This window comes from Microplitis demolitor, chromosome 2 (assembly GCF_026212275.2).
Source record: "Microplitis demolitor isolate Queensland-Clemson2020A chromosome 2, iyMicDemo2.1a, whole genome shotgun sequence".
NCBI classification, from domain to species: domain Eukaryota; kingdom Metazoa; phylum Arthropoda; class Insecta; order Hymenoptera; family Braconidae; genus Microplitis; species Microplitis demolitor.
Genome location: NC_068546.1, coordinates 6,521,801 through 6,535,760, shown reverse-complemented (window position 1 = coordinate 6,535,760; position 13,960 = coordinate 6,521,801). Strand labels below are relative to the sequence as shown.

Here is a 13,960-nt window from a genome sequence, read left to right as displayed (position 1 = left end):
GTTGATGCTGCAAACAACTGCTAGCGAATTCGTAATTCAAAAATTCCTTCATACAGCGGGCAGAAACAATTGTATTTCTTCCTAAAAGAAGAAGTTATATTTAATGTTCATTTGCAGCCTTATTACTCTCATTTGTTTACTTGTCACTTCAGTTTACTCATTTCATTTTTTAAGTGACAGTTTTGATTAACCAAATAAAATTACTAAAACATGAGTAAAAATAATATTTTTGTATTATTTACTATTTAATAAGTAACTGTGAATCACATATTTCTCAGTTCCGATACAGGTAATCATAAAAAATATAGTGTGTGACTCAGGATAAAACCCGATTTCAGGCTGCGGGTAATGTCAGCTTCACCCTAGTCTGAAATAGTCTTGTTTCATCCCTTGTCACACAATATACTATTATGTAGTATCAGAAATTTAATTTGACTTAGAATAAAAAAAAATTATTTCATTATTTTGAATATTTATGATAAAGTATTTACCAGTTTACGGTGTAATCCAAAAAATTTTTATCGATGATTATAATTTAATGATAGTGTGTAAAGCATGGGGTACACTTTGCTATGATTCGAGTTTGTGTGCAAACGAAATTGTTGAAAGTAAAGAATTTAGTTATCAAATTGTTAATTTATTTTCTTTGAAACATGCTTTATGTTATAAAAAACATCAGAGTTATGATGAAAATAATAATTCTATCGTTCCTATACATTTAATAATATAAATATTGAAATGTACTATAATTTACGAATAATGTAATATACAATTGGTAATTAACAATCATTTAATAATATGTTGTACTGTATCTAATATTTCTATTAATTTAATATTTTATTTTCTTATTTTATACTTGTTCATAAATAATATTTTTTATTAATTTTCATAAAAAACTGACATTTTTTGTTTTATAAGTTTTCCAAAATTAATACTCTGAACAGATGCAGTTTACTCTGTTTCTCCAGGTCGAAGTATCTAGCCTCATCGAACCCAAGTAAGCCTCAATCCAGCATCACTGAGTAAAAAAGCATTTTGAGTCTACAATGATGTTCAAAAAGCCTCAATGAGTTTCAAATGAGCCTAGTCTCGACTATGTAATTTAAACTCAATTAATATTATTTCAGGCTCATTGAGCATTATTTGAGGCTCAAAATGCTTTTTTAGCTCAGTGAGGCTTGATTAAGGCTAGATATTTCGACCCAGGTCTACTCCGGTATTATTCTGCCATCACACCGATTTAACACCGCTATCCCGGTGTTAAAGAAATTATTATTTGTTATGAAATTAGATTTAAATTTCATCACGAAATTCAGATCGCGACACAAACATGACTTTCATCATGAATTCGCTTCAACTTTTCATCTAGTAAATCCGTATCAATTCTAAAATTAATTTATTACGACTTTCAATTGGACTTGGGGTATCAAACATTTCGTCAAGCTTATCGATTCAGAAATTACCAATAAATATTTTTTATCAAGTACTTGGTTTACGTAAATCAGTTTCAAATGCAAAATTAATTTAGTGATTGAACTCGATATCTGATTAAGAAAAATGATTCGAAATTATTTGCAATCTTAAATGCCCAAAAGAAGGGTGATTCAAAAGTATTAAAGAATATTTAATATTTTGTTTTTCTAATCGTTTTAAATCGTTTCTTTTAATAAGGGATCACTTGGATAAAAATGTGACTGAGTCATAATTTTGTCGTGATTAAAGTTGATACAAATTTATAATGAGTCATATTTGGGTCATAATCTGAGTTTTTTGATGAAATTAAGATCTAAATTCATTATGGATAAAAATTTTTTTATAGGGGATTTGAACACCGCCAAATTATACCGCTTATACCGGTGTTATGTCATTTTAACGCTGCACGATGTTAAATTGAGTCCTTCTATAACACCGCTCTTTTTACAGTGTAGTGACGTGAATGTTTATGTATTTTTTAATGGTTATTTTATATTTATGTACTAAAATATTAAAAGAAATAAAATATTAAAAATAACATCTCATTATAACCACTTAATTTATTATAATTTTCTATGTACATGATAATAAAACTAGTAATGTAAGAAATTGAATATATTTTCACATTAAAGTTAATCAAATTAATGAAAATTTACGTTCACAATAAACTTTATACGCTTTATACTTACATCATCCAAAATGTAAAAGTTGAGATCATAAAATTTAATTTGAAAATTTAATTCAGATATTCAAAATTTAACGCCTATATGTATACACACTTAAATACCAAAGATCATTGATACAGCTTTTATAAATCGACTTTTTAATATTATGTTTAGTCTTCAAATTTCAGCTAAAATTATTTTAATCTTTCTTGGCTTATCACGAAGCCAATATTATTTAAACCTTAATAAAATATTTTTTTTTATAACTTAAAATTTTTTAAATTAAATTACAAAAATACTTATTACTAATTAAAACTTTTGGTTTAAAAATAACCAAGAATAAACGATGATAGTTGCAAATGAAAATATTAAACGAAGCCAGATTTTACTAATTAAGTCTAAAAGAAATAGAACTATGTATCTCCAAAAAAAATTTGCAAGTTTATATTTTAAAACTTGCAATCTGTAATTAAAAGTAAATCCATTTTTATTATTAATTTGTATAAGAAATAGCTTGTCCATATGATTTTTGTTAATCGTTTTAGTATTTATTGGTTTTGAGTTCGACGTTCCCCAATCAAATTTTCAATTTTTTTAGCGAGGCATGGGGTAGTGAGAGTCTTTTTTGTTGGTGAGAGGCTTTCTTTAGTCGAATCTACATCCATTTCATCGGATAAAAGTCGTTTTCCAACAGATTTTCTCGCTTCAAGAGATATCATCATTCTGTTAATAGCCTCCAGATCCTAATAAATTTAATAATTAGTTTAATTATAAGTTATACTTTTTTTTGTATTTATAATTTATTAATTATGTACTTACTTTGGCAGGACTACGACTAAAACAATAACTTAATTGTGGCGCAGGTGATGCAGTAATAGCCCTGGGATCAAGTGTTCTTGTCATAACGCTGTTACTTACACGTCTAACTGGTGAATTTATCGCAGGATTACTTTTCGGCAAGGGACTAAGTGTAAGAGTAGAGTTGTTGCCACGTGATAAATTCGCAACTTCTTTAACTTGAGGAACATAAATTGTATTATAAAATTTAATAAGATCTCCACGGCATTCATCACCAAAACTTTGTGAAGTTCCTGCCATATTAGATGGTGTTGGTGGTGTTGCGTTATGAGTTTTGACTTCCATAGGATCAGAATCAGCATTAGTGTCATTTTTGTTAAAATTTTTTTCAACGCTTGGGTTTTTAGAGATAAGAACAGATCTATAAATGTGTGATTCAGCTTGTGGTTGAAGTCGATAACAACGCATTATTTCTGTAAATGTATTACGTTCAATTTTAGCAAGTTTACATACAACGTACACTGCACACATAAGTATTTGATCTAAATGTCGGTCTTTCATCAATTCTGTACGATCTTTTATAGAATACTCAAAAATAGTCCAAATTTTTTTCTTAAGATCAACGTCAGTTACTGATAACGAGTTGCAAAGATTCTGCATACGTATCGATCCAAGTATATAAAATTTTCTGAAAAATAGTGCAACTGATCCTGTTTTTCGAGATTTATTAGACTCACGATTGACATTAGTTGGTGTTAAATTTGATGACTTTATTTGTGATGAGTCTGGAATTACGTAAACCCGGGAATTGCCATCGATTATTATTTTTTGAGGACATTTATCTTTGAGAATACTCTGCCCACTGCCTCGGGATGGATCATTAAACAAACGTTTTTTCACCATCCCAGATGCAGTTACTGGTGATTGAAATCTTTCAGAAGCAGATGATATAGGACTTTGTTGATTATCATGATGAGGTGCTCCTCTGTCTAATGCCACTTTTCTCAACACCGGCTGACCTGATGTGTTAGAATCTAAAGAATCTAACATACCTGGAAGGGAAACTTCTTCACAACTTGGGACACCACCTGGTGTATTTTCAATTGCTTGCCAAAGAGGACTGTTAGATTTCCATGCTTGTGTCTCAAGAATTTTTTCTTCAATGTCATTTAGATGCTTTACTACATCTCTTGAAAGCTGTTCAGCGCGAACAATCACTTCAATAACTTTATAAAAGTTATAAGGTTCTACATTAAGAGCATTTAAAATCCATGGAAATATACGGTCTGTATTTTTGTATGACCAAATCACTATTTCTAAACAACATGCAAATAAGCATTGAAGAAAAACGTCATTCAATAAAAGATTCTGAAATAATTTTAATTTAATTATTATTTTTATTACTATAATCATTATTCATGGTGACCACAGATTTTTGAAACTGAAATTCCATGACTTTTCCAAGCATTTCAATCAAATAATCAAAAAATTCCCTGATCATATGTAGTTATATTAAATCCTTGGAAATATTTATTTAATTCAAAATAAAATGGTATAAGTCAGTTCAATATATAATAAATCATTGTCGTTAAATGAAACTTTATTTTATTATTTGTAAATGATCATAGGTTTTTTTCATTTATTAAATGATTGATTTTTTATTTTTGATTTTAAATCTGTTTTTATATAATTTTTTCTGTAATAAAATATAAATAAACTTTTCATTTTCACTAGAATAATTTCATAAATAAGAACGTTTTATAGAATATTAATAAAATATTAATCAAGTACGCGAATAATAAATATGGTGAAACTTATTAGTTCAATACTTATGTATACTTGTAATGTTTTTGGTTTTCTAACTTGTCAATATACATTAAGGTGTTTAAAAAAAAAAACAATTTTTTTATTTTTATTTTCTTATGGTATCCGAAAATTGAAAGTATATCTGAAAATAAAAATTTTGGTACCAATCCGAGCTGTTGATAATAATATTAAGGTCTGCCTCAATCCATTTTTCTATTTTCCATTTAAATAACACGAGAAAAAAATTTTTTTTTTTTTTTAGAATTTTCTAGCTCACAAATGAACAAACGAATTTTTATGTACGATAAATATTTTTGTAGGAAATTGAACGCTCTACAAAAAAGTTCCATCATTTTTTGATAAATCCAACTGTTCAAAAGTTATCTGAGCTTAAAGTCAAATTTATAGTAAATTTTGAGATATTTTTGCTTTTCCGGCGAAACTATCAGTCTTGTCACAAAATATCATTGAACTTTTTTGTAGGTAATTTTATTCTGCACAAATTATTATGAATAAAGTTTTTCTAAATTACGCATTGTTTTCTAGCTCAAGCTCTTAAAATCAATCAAAAGACTATTTTTTATTATTATTATTAAGAGCTCAGATTGGTACCAAAATTTATATTTTCAGATATACCTTGAATTGTTGAATACCATAAAAAAATTTAAAAACATTGTCTTTTTTTGAAACACCCTAATATACATGTTTATAACTTGAAGATCCTGACGATTAATTTCTACTAAGACTTTTTTTTTCTAACAGCCTTTTTAATTGTAACTGCTTCATTTTTCGCTATTGGAATAAATTTCTATTACTTTTTCTCTTTTAATGGTATTACAATCGCATTCGCGCCGCGCCATTTTTTGAACAGTTTTGACAAAAAAAAAACAGCTTTGTGATGAAATTCCCTGACTTTTCCTTAATTTTCCAGTATATTTATAATTCCCTGAGATTTCCAGATTTTATAGAAATGTGGCCACCATGTTATTACTTTTTAAATATTAAAACTTACCGTAATATCATAATCAGGTTTGATTTTTTTTTCTTCACTTAAAATTATTTCCAAAATTTTATAAAATAATGTTTGTCCAAGAATAAGTCTCTTTTTACCAAAATCTAGATTGTAAGCTTCAACATCTTCTACATTTTGAGTGTACGACACATAAAATTTGTCGCTATTCTCTTTAATTTTAATCTCAACGAAACTTTTTACATCCGTTGAACAGCTTTTATACATTTCAAGCAAAACTTCATTAGGAGCAGCTTGTCTTCCGGCGAGAAGAGCTTGTAAGCGAATTACACTCTGAGTAGCTGTTGAGACAGGAGTAATATTAGGCATATCTTTATTTTTAAGATATTTCCGTCCTGTCAGAGGAGTCGGTGGTGCCAAGTCACGTATTTGATCTCGCTTTAATTGGAACTGTTCTTGCAAATCTATGTTCAACATCTTTGTTGGTGAACCAATATTATCACTTGCATCTGCACCTGTAATCATTAATCAAAAAACTTATTTTTAAGATTTTACTATATTATTTATATATTATATATCGATACCTTATTTTGAAACAATTTTACGATTGTGTAATAAATATAGAAAACATCATGTACCTGAAGATCAGAACTTTTTTCGCGCAATGAAAATGAAAAAAATTTATGTAATTCAACTGTGTAAAGGGTAGTTCCCAAAATTGGGTGGCCTAAGATTTTTAGCTGACATACCAGAATCTATATGCGAAACATTTCTGAATTATAATCATCCAGTAGATTTTTTACTGTTCAATTTTTTTTTTCGTTGCGCGAAAAACGTTCCGATCTTCAGGTACATGAAACATCTTCGTGCTCTCATTTTTTTTTCTTTATGAATAATTTCATTGATAAATTTTATATTTAGAAAGAAAAGTGGGACATTTCGACCCACGTTCAGATAGTTAAAGACGAGGGTGGCAAACACGCGGTTTGGGTCCTATTTTTCTTTATATTTGTATACAATTTTCTCTTCTCGAAATAGGGTAGGAATTCAAACTTCCCGCGCAAGTGAGATAAAAAAAAATATATATATGCTCAACTTTTCTGCACAATAATTTTTAGATTTCATGGCATCCTTAAGTAATATGAACAATTTTTATGAGATATTTGACAATTATTATAATAGCTTTCATAACTCCAAAGATCCCATTTAAAATTCAACATGCTTTTTTTGTAAGTGATGTTAATTAAATTAAAATATGGGAAAAATTTATAAACTTGTTGAGAAATAATGGTAAATTAAAACTTAAATTATATTGATTTCATTCATTTTTTAATTACTTCTGAAGTCAAAAATATGATCTCAACAAAACTTGAGTTAAAAATTTTAAAATAAGATTCAGTTTGAGCGATTTTCACTTTTTTTTTACGGTAATTTTTTCGGATTTTATTAATTTTTAAAGTTATTTAGATGATTTTTATAAAATAGCAAATATGCCATAAGTACAACTCTCATAATTCTTAAAAAATTTTATGAACTAAATTAATATTTTGTTTAGATTCAAATATAAGTAAAATTAATTGACGGGCTCGTTTCAAAATAGTAGTCATTTAAAATCTTCGATTTTAATTCACATTCATAATTCTATTTTTTTACTTTTTTTTCTTTGAGAAAAAAATGCTATTTATTTCAGTTGTCAGGCAGTTTTTTTGGTTTTAATAAAAAGTATGCTGTGAGAAATTGTTGTTAATGTAAGATACCATTGGTAAAATGGATTTTAATTAAGTATCATACCTCACACTTTCAGAAATTAAGGTAATTATTCATTTACATCACAATTAAAAAAAGGTAAAAAAATTTTTAAACATTATAACGGAAGACTTAAAATCGATGAAAATAGAACTGAGTATTTCATTTAAGAAAAAAAAAAATTCACTAATAGTGTTGTCTTCACAGTTTAAGAAGTTGAATAAATCTAAAAACGTTAGTATAATTTTTTATTTTATTAATAGAACCAATCATTTATATACCTGTTTTATTAACAGTAAAAATTTAAAAAATTCGCTAAATTTGAAGGCGCCTACAAACTTTTTACTGTCATCAAAGCTTTACGAAAATAAAATATTTGATATTTGAAGTTTGCACTTTATAAATAAAAACAATTGATTGTAAATTTTTATAAGACTTTAAAATCTGAATAGCTGTTTATTTTATTGACTGATTGTGATAACTTTCTCTTTTCTAAATCTTATTTATAGAAAAACTTAACTACAAGCATACTTCACGTATAATTACAGTTATATTTCATATATGATTTTAAAAAGCCCCCCTATCAGCGGCCATAAATCGAAAAGACGAATTACCATCAAAATAAAATGCTGACGGATTTCAATCAAAAAAATTTTTTCAAAGCAAAGAAATGAAATCTATTGACTATATTGTAAAATTAAATTATTTAGATATCAAATGGGTCAATTCCTTTATAAATAAAAGCCAAAAAAATATTAAGAATAACTAAAATTTATGTTGTGTAAGTAGTTTATAATCAACTTAAGTGAAAATTTCGATGGAAAAATTGTGTCGTTTTAGCTATCACGCATAATAGTTACTGATTATGTAAATTTAATTCCTCTAAAAATATGAATATTTTCGAGACGAGATTCCAACAAAGTGAATCATCTTTAAACAGCTACTCAAATATTGCCGTTAATGACAAAATTTTAATTAATTATAATATTAAATGAACAAACATAATATTACATAATATTTATTCATTGAAATATTGTAAGATGAATTATTACGACAAAAAGTAAATTAATTTGGAGTACCATTGCAGCTCAGTGAGATGAGAGATCCGGGAATCATAGTGAATAATAAGCTAAATTTCAATAGCCATATCGATAGTCTAGTTAGGAAAGCCAAGAAAAACCTAGGGCGCATAATTAGAATTCGAGGTTTCAGCAAGAGGATACGTTCGTTAAACTGTACACCTCTTTGGTGAGGCCATTATTGGAATATGGAATAATGGTCTGGTCACCTTACTATGCATTGCAAGTTGACAGGTTGGAGTCAATACAAAACTGGTTCGTTAGGATTCTATTACACTCACTGAAAGGTAAAGGAATTGAAAGAAGTTTGGATCAAATTTAAAGGTAGTTTGAGATCATGGAATACAAATGCGTCGTAAATACCTAAATCTCTGCTTCTTTCATAAAGTAATCAATGATGTGATTGACTTACTTGAAATATTAGCACGTGTGTCTTAATATACCGAACAAAACCCTGCGAGAAAACTGGCTACTATAGATACCAATCACAAATAAAAACTACGTATTGAATGGACCCAAATATAGAATCTTTAAACTAGTCAACAAAGTTTCTACAGAAGTCAGTATTTTTGATAGTTCATATAAAAAATTAAAATCCGAAGTTTTCAAGTATTTACATAATTATGTGAGAAATAATACACATTAAAAATTTGAGAATTTAAGAAAGCACTATGATTTAATTATAGCTCACGACGGAAAAGACGAGGTAGGATGAAAATTATGACTCTTGAATAGCGTAGAAAAGTGATAGACGTGTTTTTCCACAACATCATCAACATTAGAATGTATAGTCTGGAGATACTTAATAAAATAAAACAACTAGTGTCTACTAAAATTTTGAGAAAAATAAATTATTAGATTTACTGTAAATGAATACGTTAATGATCGAAATTTTTTTCGATAGTAGCTATACTATATTTAAAAAAGAAGTAAGGTACCCGCGGGTAATAAGGCCTGTCGGGTAATAAGGCTTAAGTGACAGAAATGATATTTAAAATAATCGCCTCCGCTAAAGGCTACTGTAGTAGAAGAGTCTTGCATAGAGATGTTACGACAAATTTATAGAGTCCCGATACCACGTTCCCTGTCTTCTATATTTCATTATCCGTCATATGCTGTCGTAGTGCAGAAGAAATCATAAAAAACAATCTAGTCTTCTGACTCTTAAAAAGTATTGTTGCTAAATTTAAGTGATGATTTATTTCTAATATCAATTTTATTAAATATAGTTAAACTATTCCAGTTTGTTTAACCCGTAGGCCTTATTACCCAACCGTAGTAAAATAAGGCCTATTCGTATGGTTTTTGTAAATGTGTAATTTTTTGTTTGTTTATGGTAAAAATTACCACAAATTACCATAAATTACCGTTACTTCATTACATTTTATGGCTAATGTATTGAAATAAAGATTAATGATACATTTTGATAACTAAATGCAATATTTTCGATTCTATTCAAAATCTCCTTTAACTAGCCTTATTACCCGCCAGTACCTTTTCAAAAATGTTGAGCGACTTCTAAGTAATGAATTTTGTATTATTAAACGTACTGAGTCCAATTATATTCGAGCAAATTTTAGGACATATATTATTTCCATTGTGAAACTATTGTAAATTGCAGATAGCGTTAAATAAATAAATATAAGTAAATAAATAAATTTGGCCATTGCTCAAGTGAACTACTCTTTCGCGCAACCTACCTTCAAAGTTATTGTTCCTGACGAAATTAGCTCTCGAAATAATATCGTAGTCGCCTACAATTTTTGAACTTGATATTCCTTTCAATTTAACTCTTCTCCACTCAGCTGGACGATTTAGATAATTACATAATCCACAAGATAAAGCAGACACAGTGCAGGTTAATGATGATAAATGAAAATGATTAAGCGAATTGGAAATAAAAACAAAAAAAAAAAAAATTAATTATAATAAATTGAAATTTAAAAAATGAAAAAAGAAAAACAAATGATAATAAATTCAACAAAAAGTTATTAAAGCAATAGACTGATTATTTTGTTAACTTTTGTTATTTTTAACTTAAAAAAAAAAAAGCGTGCAAGTTGAATAGTTGGAGCGATAATTATAGGATTAAGCTTTTCTTAATTTTTTTTACAGAAATTAATTCCTATACTCATCAGCTACCGGAAATAGATCGTTTTTATGGCAGTACTCAAAAAAACGTAAGTTTCAAAATTGTTTCAATCATACATTGAATGTAATATCAACAAACTGCTAGAGTATATAGTATTCAAAATTGCTTACCTAAAAATATTCTCTCGTCAAAATCTCCCATATTTAGCACGTGTTGTTCATATGCTTTGTTTAGAGACTTATGGTTAGCCTCAAAATTAGAAGCCTCAAGAATGCCTGAAAAATTTGACTGTTCGCCTCGTAAAATTTTTTCATTAATAAGTTTATTAATGTGAGATTTGAATGAGTATTCTTTAATAACTTTTGCTTCCACAGCAATTGCTTCATGACGTTCACATAACAAACTCACGATGCAGTTAGCAGTCTTTGGAATTTCAAAATTGTCATCATTGAAATTATGGGGTAAACCTAAAAATTAATAATAAAAAATTAATATTTAATAATTAAATGGTATCGAATTAAAAAAATAAAAAAGAAACTCACCAGGAAAGTTGGGATTCAAAAGATCTTTTCGGCCAGCAAGAAGTGCATTACTATAGACTAAATCACAACATACTAATAGAAGGTGATAAGAATTAACAAGATCATCAGATATGTCAGGAAAAGCTCCTTTAACACAAATGAATAGAACCCAACAAAATTCAAAAACTTTTGAAGGAGTGCATGGCAGTGATTTGTGTCTCCTCGATCTCTGAGGTTTTGATGGATCTTCGACTGGGTTTCTAAATATAAACGTGAAAATTGGCTGGTATTTTTTGAAAATTACCATTGAAACAGCAAAATCACGCTCTATTTTATCTATTTTCGATCGGAAGCTCTGCGGCATATTGGCCATGTCCGCCCATGATTTACATTTTGAAAAAAATTGTATCAGTGACAAATTACAAAGTTTCAGCAGGCGAGTTAGAGAAACACAATTGCCCTCAACATTAGGTCCAGTTTTGCCCACCGTGGGCGTAGAGGATTCACGACACGCCACGTACACAGCACATCCAATCCAGTGCATCTGTTCACCCTGAAAATAAATAAATATTTCTAATTAATATTAAAAATATCATTAAAATAAACTGCTAATCATAAAAATGGATCAGTAAAATATAATAAAATAATATTTAGTTATATATTAACTAAATTACAAATAATCCAAGTGCTTTGTGAAGGTTAATTATTTACAAACCTCATGATTTAACTACTCCAATAATTATTTTTTAAAATAAATTTAAAATTGGCAATAAATATATGAAATTTCTATTGATAGTAATGAGGACTGAAAAACTAGATCGTAAAATAATTAATAAGTGAACATTACCTCGAGTGTATAATTTTGGCGAATAGTTGAGTAAGATTTCCATGCTTCAGAAGCTGCACTTGCATCCATATTAAGTTTTTGGCATAAATCTTGATGTCTGCTATATGTATAATCTTCAAGATCGTCTGATTGACCCATCTTGCTTATAATAATATTCTATAAACACTGAAGAACACGATTTAATTTGTTACACTTATGCGACATGCGATGTACGCCATGCAATACTAAATACTAACAAGATGTCTTGGCGGGAAATGCTTAGAAGTCGCCATCTTTGATAAATTGGCGGGAAAGATATTATTTAGTTGAGATTACAACATCTGTACTCATGAGTTTATTTAAATTAAATTTTTAATTATTATCTTTGCATAATTAGTTGATTATCAAATAATAAAATTTTAATTATTGATATATTTTAATAGTGATAAATATATAATTTTAAAAAATTCACAGGAACTATTTTCAGATAAATAAATGTATCAATGCGCGCAGTGAAAGTTCGGATTTCCCGCTTATTATTGATAATTATCATTTTTATGTTTAATGTTATTTTAAATAATTTATCGAATGTATTGGTTTGAAAATAAATAAAATTTATTATTTATTAAAATTACTACAAATAAATGGATGCGTACTTTAAGAATTAGTGATAGCTAATATGGCGATACTTTTGTTACCTAGGGTGCATTTGTCTTGGGTGCCTTACACACTTTCAGTACTTACATCTCTAAAGCAGTATTTTTAATGTTTGATTCGGTGGTGGCAAGATAGTTGACAAAGAAGATAACAAATAGTCTTTTAAAAATTTAATGATCGCTTGGAATAAATTGTTTATTAAATAAATATTCATATGATGGACATTAAAAAATTATATCAGCCTCCACATAAGTAGAGAATCGTAAAAAAGTAATTGTAATCGTCATTTATGTCCCAACTCAGGTGGCCAATTGACTGCAAGTTAACGGTAATCTATGGCTGGAATATGACGTAAAGTTGACTGCGAAAAGTTGGCTTACACATTGCAAGCCAACTTATTGTTAATTTAAAAATTACTCGTATTCGAAATTTCTACCCCAGGTCAATTACAATTCATGTTATACTCATATTTATTTATTTATTTATTTTTTGCAATATTATGGATACAGTTACATGTTTCAATTAATCTAATTATATTTTATATTATACACATACTAGTGTGAAACAAAAGGGTGATCCTTATTTTGGGTATTTCAGAATTTTTTTTCACGATAGTCCGTTTCAGCCCTCTCCAACTCTCCATCTAACCATGCACAAAAATTGTGACCACTTATTGACCCTTGCCACCACGTGGCGCTAGTGTTTCTTTACCACTGACTATGGAGAGTAGAGGTACCTCTACCCTCCATAGTTTAAAATTACCATAATTTATTATAGCACTGAAAAATACCATATTCATCATGACAATGAGACTATGCTAAAAGTCTTACACAAATGAATTTTTCGAACTTATTTATGGGTTTGAGTATATTTCTAGAATGTTTTTAAACACCGAGAGAAAAACATTATAAATTCAAGAAAACTCCCTTATTAAAAGAAACGATTTAAAACGATTAGAAAAAATGAATTTTTTAAACTTTTGAATACTTTTGAATACTTCGTCATCGACCTTCTTGTGGGCATTTAACATTACAAATTGTTTCGAATCGTTTCTTTTAATCAGGGCTTGTTTATTTATAATTTATAATACTGAAAACAAAAAATTTTTACCACACTGAAGCATAAAATATCTTATTTCAATAACTATTGCTTCAATCCAATTATAAATTTCCATGGGCAATGCATTTTTATTAACAAATAAGAAAATTTTTCCTTGGCTCTATCCAAAAAAATAAATATATGTATTTCAATTAAGAATATTATTTTTAGAAACGAAGATGTTTTTCTTTCAGTGAAGTATATAGTACGGATGGTTTAATTTTTATTG

At 28.1% G+C, this 13,960-nt stretch overlaps 1 protein-coding gene across 2 annotated transcripts; it reads right to left on the bottom strand.

Moving 5' to 3' along the window:
* Positions 1-2,052: 2,052 nt before the first annotated feature.
* LOC103573057 (retinoblastoma-like protein 2) lies at positions 2,053-12,240 on the bottom strand. 2 transcript variants are annotated; one of them, XM_053742812.1, is made up of 7 exons: positions 11,998-12,240; positions 11,172-11,703; positions 10,800-11,096; positions 10,238-10,342; positions 5,755-6,227; positions 2,958-4,304; positions 2,053-2,881 (listed from the first exon to the last, which is right to left on the bottom strand). In XM_053742812.1, exons 1-7 carry the CDS (start codon positions 12,133-12,135, stop codon positions 2,687-2,689), a joined length of 3,087 nt encoding a protein of 1,028 aa, XP_053598787.1. In that variant the 5' UTR covers positions 12,136-12,240; the 3' UTR covers positions 2,053-2,686. The 2 variants fall into 2 exon arrangements, with proteins under 2 accessions (XP_053598787.1, XP_008550136.1); XM_008551914.3 differs by lacking the exon at positions 10,238-10,342 and having other exon boundaries at positions 2,054-2,881.
* Positions 12,241-13,960: the final 1,720 nt, after the last annotated feature.

Coding starts and splice junctions, on each gene's coding strand:
- LOC103573057 (XM_053742812.1), bottom strand. CDS start 12,135: ATGGGTCAATCAGACGATCTTGAAGATTATACATATAGCAGACATCAA. Junction 10,343..10,799: donor TGACGAGAGAATATTTTTAG/GTAAGCAATTTT, acceptor TAAATCGTCCAG/CTGAGTGGAGAAGAGTTAAA. Junction 2,882..2,957: donor TTAGTCGTAGTCCTGCCAAA/GTAAGTACATAA, acceptor TAAATTTATTAG/GATCTGGAGGCTATTAACAG.